Source organism: Gadus macrocephalus, chromosome 16 (assembly GCF_031168955.1).
Source record: "Gadus macrocephalus chromosome 16, ASM3116895v1".
In the NCBI taxonomy this organism is placed as follows: domain Eukaryota; kingdom Metazoa; phylum Chordata; class Actinopteri; order Gadiformes; family Gadidae; genus Gadus; species Gadus macrocephalus.
The window spans coordinates 11,852,739-11,858,844 of NC_082397.1; the positions used below are offsets into that span (position 1 = coordinate 11,852,739).

Consider the following 6,106-nt stretch of genomic DNA (forward strand, 5'->3'; position numbering starts at 1 on the left):
CACACACACACACACACACACACACACAAACGCGCGCGCGCACGCACACACACACACACACACACACACTGAAGAACATATGCACCAGGGGCGTTGCTAGACCTAGAGTTTTACTGGGGCACAGGCCCCCAACTGCCAAAAAATTTTTTTTTACGTGTGCACAATATGAAATATATGGATACAGAAGGGTATGTACGAGCTTCAAAATTGTTGTCACTGTCATACTGTAGGCTATATTAAAGCACTGGTAAAGGTAAAGACGCAAAGATGGATTCATGAGTACCGTACAATTATATTTATTTAAACACATACACATCTCAAAGATTTACAAATAAACAAAAAGTCTCTTTATGACCTTCACCTCTTTATCAGGAGAAGTCTACACATCTATATTTATTTAGAAGCTGTGTGGAAACAGCATAATTTTGCCAGAACGACATGTACTAAAAAGGCAAGAAACAAGGTTTAAAACTAATAGAATTTCTGACTTAAGGTGAGGTGGCTCATTGCCACCAATCAACCTGGAAAATGTTATAGAACCATCAAAGCTCTTAAATTAAACTAAATAAGGCCATACACTACTGCATAGAGCCTTTTTAAATGATTATTTTTTCACTATTAAGCTGTATCGCCGCGCCTTCATGGTGGCAAAGCGGTCAATAACGTGGCTTTGACTCACTTTGCATAGTTGCTCCTTTTCAATGGACAAAAGAGAAAGTTGGTGAAGCCTTCCTTGCCCCATGGTTGACCTAAGCCAGGTGTGGAGCCTTCTCGACACACTGAAAGATCGCTCACAACTACAACTGTTTACAGGAATTGTGAGTGCAATGATCTGAATTATCTGTGTCAATGTTGGGATCATTGTTGGATCCAGTATGTTAAAAACACCCTGTATATCCATAATTTCCTTTTTTGTGTTAAGGAAGTTTTTGTCTAAAACTTCCTCAAGTTTTGAAGACAGACAATTTTTCATTCATTATTCATTTTCCGCGTGTGTGCGTGCACGCATGGTGTGTGTGTGCACGTGTGTGTGTGTGTGTGTGTGTGTGTGTGTGTGTGTGTGTGTGTGTGTGTGTGTGTGTGTGTGTGTGTGTGCTATAAAACTACAGGCTACAGACGCTCAGTATTGAAAACTGGTGCTAATTATGTGGGCAACATTCTTTAACAGCAATCAAGTTGTCATTGTTTGTGTAAAACAAGTTGTGAATTTGTTGTAACGTTAAAAAAGGAGATGAGTTACTCTGGGCTTTTTCCAGCTCCCGTGGTTTCCAACGAAACATGATCAACAAAAAAACAAGGAATTGAAAGCTACTTACAATATGCCTAGGTTACATTAATTTCCCCTGATGGCAGCAATGTTCCACTTTCAGCTGGAATTCACGGTACATCAAAACCACGTGTCTTCTTTAGATTTCAGTTCCCTTTATTTATTCACACAGTTCAGCAGCGGCATTTATTCAGAATCAGAGCCCAAATTAAAGCTGCATTTAGGGCGACGATCACTACCCAGCAGAAAAATAGATGCACTATAAATGGTTTTGTATAGCAGTCACGAACATGAGCATAGTTGTGGAAATGCTGGTGTTAGAAAACATAGTTGACGGGAATTAAAGTGCTGCACATCGACTGTACAAATGTAGATTATTCATCACAAGAATTTTAATTCAGAAATCGAATAGGCTAATAAACTCTGAATTGTGAGATAAAATTCAGCATTCTGATAATAATGTCAGAATACTTGGATAAAATCCGAATTCTGATAATTAAATCCAGCATTAAAGGTTCATTTAAGAAGGTTCTCACCAGTCATTTGTCGCCTGGTCGCAGTGTCGAGTTTTTTTTTAAAGTAGTTCACTAGTCGTAGCGTGCAAATAAATTGCAGTGTCAGAATTCTGAGAATTTTGTCAGCATTCAGATTTCCCAGAATTCTCTTACACTGCAAATTAAAGCGCTACTACTAGCAAACTAGTTTCAGCGTGACTGGAGAGAACTTCCTTAAATTAACCTTTAATGCTAGATTTGCATCAACGCTATTGTGTGAATTAGTATGGTTCTCTTTCATGGAAGCCGGAAGTGGGAGATTCCTTATTTTTTTTACCATTATTGTTTTATTAACAAATTTCTCCTACAGGGGATTGATAAAGTTCTATCTAGACTATTGAACAGAAAGAAACACTTGGTCATACTTTACACACTTCCAGAAGAGTCACGTGGACGAATCCGTAAATAACTGATTTTTTTCATTGGTTGTTGCGTTAAATCTTACCCAGATACAATAGGGCTATTTTCTGATTGGCTTTTATGTAGCCCCTTTCGTTTTTTGATTGGCTGGTAAGAGGCAGGCTCGACTGAAGACTCACGAGGCAGCAGGAGATGCACTTGATGAATCCTGCCGATTCCATAGCGAGAGCGGCGCTTCTGCAGATGAATTTAATAATGATCAATGGAATTTTACTGGGGCACTGGAGACTTTTACTGGGGCACGTGCCCCAGTAAAAAGGGGCTGACGACGCCTCTGATATGCACACTAACACACACATACATGCACAAAAACACACTCACACAAACACATTAAGACAAATTTACTTAGATCTTCACTGTAAAATATATCTATCTATATATATCTATCTATATCTATATCTATATATATATGTACAATTTACACACACATATATCTTCCCTACATCCCCCTGCTTGTCAGTCCGTCTCAAAACACCCCTCTATCAGCCTGTCGTGTTGAGAATGAGAGGAACTGAGGTGTGCTCCAGGGTCCACGGAGGGCAAAGGTCAATGATTAAAAGACGTGGCCCTCAAATCGAGACCACAAGTGCCAGGGCTATCTATAAGGGGCTCTCTATAACTCATATCTGACAGTCCATTCTGTTAAGTGGTCCCATCTGATGCCCGCTGTGGAACCCGTTCTTTTAAATCCATTGTGTGTGTGAACAGAAACAACTCATGTAGAGGGGTGTAGGTTGTGTTAAGTTGGAACTTTATTACATCATTCAACATAGATAATAGGTAGACATGTGGTTTCTGTCTCGGAAATAACAAAGTAAAAGAGAAGAGAGATGTGACGTCTCACAGGCCCTACTGACACATCCATCACTTGGCTCGGCCTTGAATGCGACGGTAAAGGGGCACAGACAAAGTCGTCCAACTGCAGGGCAACACACACACACACACACACACACACACACACACACACACACACACACACACACACACACACACACACACCGAGTCGTCGAGCCATCGCCTGCTACGTTGTCTTAACCCCCACCGTCGTCACCACCCTCCCGTTCTCTCAAGTTCTATATCCACATCCCCTTGTTATCAACTGTTCTGTTTGGGAGCTATTCTCTAATCTGAAGGTTCAACTCGATGGTGTGAATGGAGCTTCTGTTGCTATTTGGTTCGTTCAAATCCTGTTGTTTTTACGGGTATGTTCATTTATTTAGTTTTGTGAAAAGTATTCAAATTGGTGTATCTTTCAGCACCTGGTAAAGTGCTATACTAATAAAACAAAGGATTGTTCTGTAATTCTATTCTTATGACTTACCCAGCATTGCATTTTTTTTAGTATCTACTGATTTCTCGCTATTCATTCATGAGAGAACGCCAAAGTATCAGAAACAGCAAACCCAGAAAACTCAAATGTTATCTAAAGTGTGTGGTTGCTCTTTAACCCGTTGTTTCGTGTATCCCCCCAACCCGCTGCTCAACAGCCCCCCCTTGAGTCCAGCTCCCGACAGACCAACCGTCCCCCTGCAGTCGGACCCACTTGAACAAACTATTCAACACCGTTTACACTTTACTTGTACAGGACCTTTAGTATAGTGCAGTCAATGGTGCAAACAGTAACTACTAAGAAAGAAAAGAAAAACGCATGTTCACATCAGCATTTACTGGACGGTTGCTTTGTTACATATTTTTAAGTTTGATCTACCAACCACAAGTTGCCCAAGAGAATATAATTTAAAAAAAAAGGTGGCACAAATGTGACACACAGATATACGACCACAACGGAAAAATACCAGAAGAGAGTTCTCGGAAAAAGAACTTAGATAAAACATCAAATCTATACCCATGCACTGAGTATGGCGGCCTACTGCTCATCTTTTTAAATAGAGTAAGACATACAGTGTTTGCACTACGAGAAGTGTGTCTACTTCTAACAACACCTGCCATGACAGCTTGCAACATCCCCTGTTGAGTCGATAATTGGAAATGGTGTGTTTTTGGTGTTTGGCTGGGCCCTACGTCTGGAGACAGGGTCCGGGGGGGGGGGGAGGATTACAGGCGCTCTCCTATTGCACAGCTGAGACCCTAAACAAAGTGGACGGCATGACTGCCATAACCGACCAAACTAAATGAAATGCAAAGAATACTTTGATGCTACAACATAGCCTTATTATGGACTTTGAAAATATACGTATCAAATTCCATATTTTCTACTACTTTACTACACTTTTGTGTTTTTTATTTTTATTTTACTCTATTTCTTCTCCGCTTTACATTCAATTTTGTTCTGCTGCTTTATTATAATTTTTTCTTCTAAAGAAATACTTGAGTACATTCTTTTTGGTTGTACGTGTGTATTCTGTATTTTTGTGGATATACTGTAGATGGGATCTGGTTGTGAGCTCCCCTGTATTGTTTTACAAATCTTTCGTTTTGATGAGGGTGACCAGGGGCTTGTCATCAGGGCTGTAGTCTTCGTATGTGATAGGAGTGGCGTCGTACATCGCAGGCCTTGACTTCTTGCCGAACCTAACCACAAAACACATACAATTAGTATTAGTATCAGGCACTTAGCGGGCTGCTTTTATCCAACGACATTTACACTGAATTTCTTAGACGATGGAGCTTGATATTTATTTCCCTTTTGAACATCAAGGCAAGGCATGTTTACATATTCAGCACCCTTCAAACACAAGGCCGTCTCATAGTGCTTTACAAAGGAAGAAACCCCATGTAACAACATTAAAAAGGACAATCGTTAACAGATAACAAAAAAAGAAGAACGAGAAATGTAAAATAAAAGTATTGGACAGTGGGGGGAATAAACATCACAGACATACATCATTTTTTTTAAAGATCCCTTTTTATGCTTTATTATAGAGTGTGGCAGAGAGGAAGGTATGGAAGGTAGAGGGGAGGACAGGCCGCAAATGACCATGGTAGGATTCAAACCCAGGTTTCTGCACTCGGCACTGGGCCTTAATGGTACGCACTCCACCCGGTGAACCACCAGGGCAAGCCGATTATACATTCTTAACAGAAAGCTGCGGCACCTTGATTCAAGTTCAAGTCCACCACTTGAATCGTGTCCTGGGTCTATGTTTGTCAAAGATCAGATGCTGCATAAATGATCCGGCGGTATAAAGAGGGAAGCTCTGGGAGGCCGCCGCGGGCTGACCTGGCGTGACGGATGGACGCGATGGCGTTGCTGAACTCGCTGTCGATGCTGCGGCAGTTGTAGAATTCCTGGTAGGCGTGGCGGGACGAGCCCTGGTACTCGATGCGGCTGATGCGGCAGATGCCCACGATGAGGATGATGAGCATGAGGACGAAGGCCACACACAGGGCGCCGATGATGATGTACAGCGAGTGGCGCGGCATGGTGGTCAGGTTGTCGTCGGGGTGCGCCGGCTTCCACTGCAGGTCTACACACACACACACACACACACACACACACACACACACACACACACACACACACACACACACACACACACACACACACACACACACACACACACACACACACACACACACATACACACACACACACACACACACACACACACACACACAGACACACAGATAGAGGCGGAGCCGCGCGCACGCACATACACACACACACACACACACACACACACACACACACAGCGGCGTAGCCGCGCGCACGCACACACACACACACAAAGATGAATACACACACAAGCCCTTGTTGACAGAGCCTGTCTTTAGATGTAATGGCTCATCATGGGGTTCTCCGCAGGCTGACTTACGGATCTCACAGCAGGGTCCCACCCAGCCGGGGGGGCAGTGGCAGGTGAAGCTGTTTGATTGGTCGATGCAGGTGCCGCCGTGGTGACAA

At 42.6% G+C, this 6,106-nt stretch overlaps 1 protein-coding gene across 1 annotated transcript in view; it reads right to left on the reverse strand.

Moving 5' to 3' along the window:
• Positions 1 to 2,971: 2,971 nt before the first annotated feature.
• Positions 2,972 to 6,106, reverse strand: part of dner (delta/notch-like EGF repeat containing) — a gene marked incomplete at its 5' end in the record, with an annotated part of 37,294 nt that continues 34,159 nt past the window's right edge. The window contains 3 exons of the mRNA XM_060076199.1: positions 2,972 to 4,773; positions 5,423 to 5,669; positions 6,018 to 6,106. The exon at positions 6,018 to 6,106 is cut by the window's right edge and continues 43 nt beyond it. Of these exons, the coding sequence (XP_059932182.1) occupies positions 4,662 to 4,773; positions 5,423 to 5,669; positions 6,018 to 6,106 (448 nt within the window). The remainder of the gene's footprint in view (positions 4,774 to 5,422; positions 5,670 to 6,017) is intronic.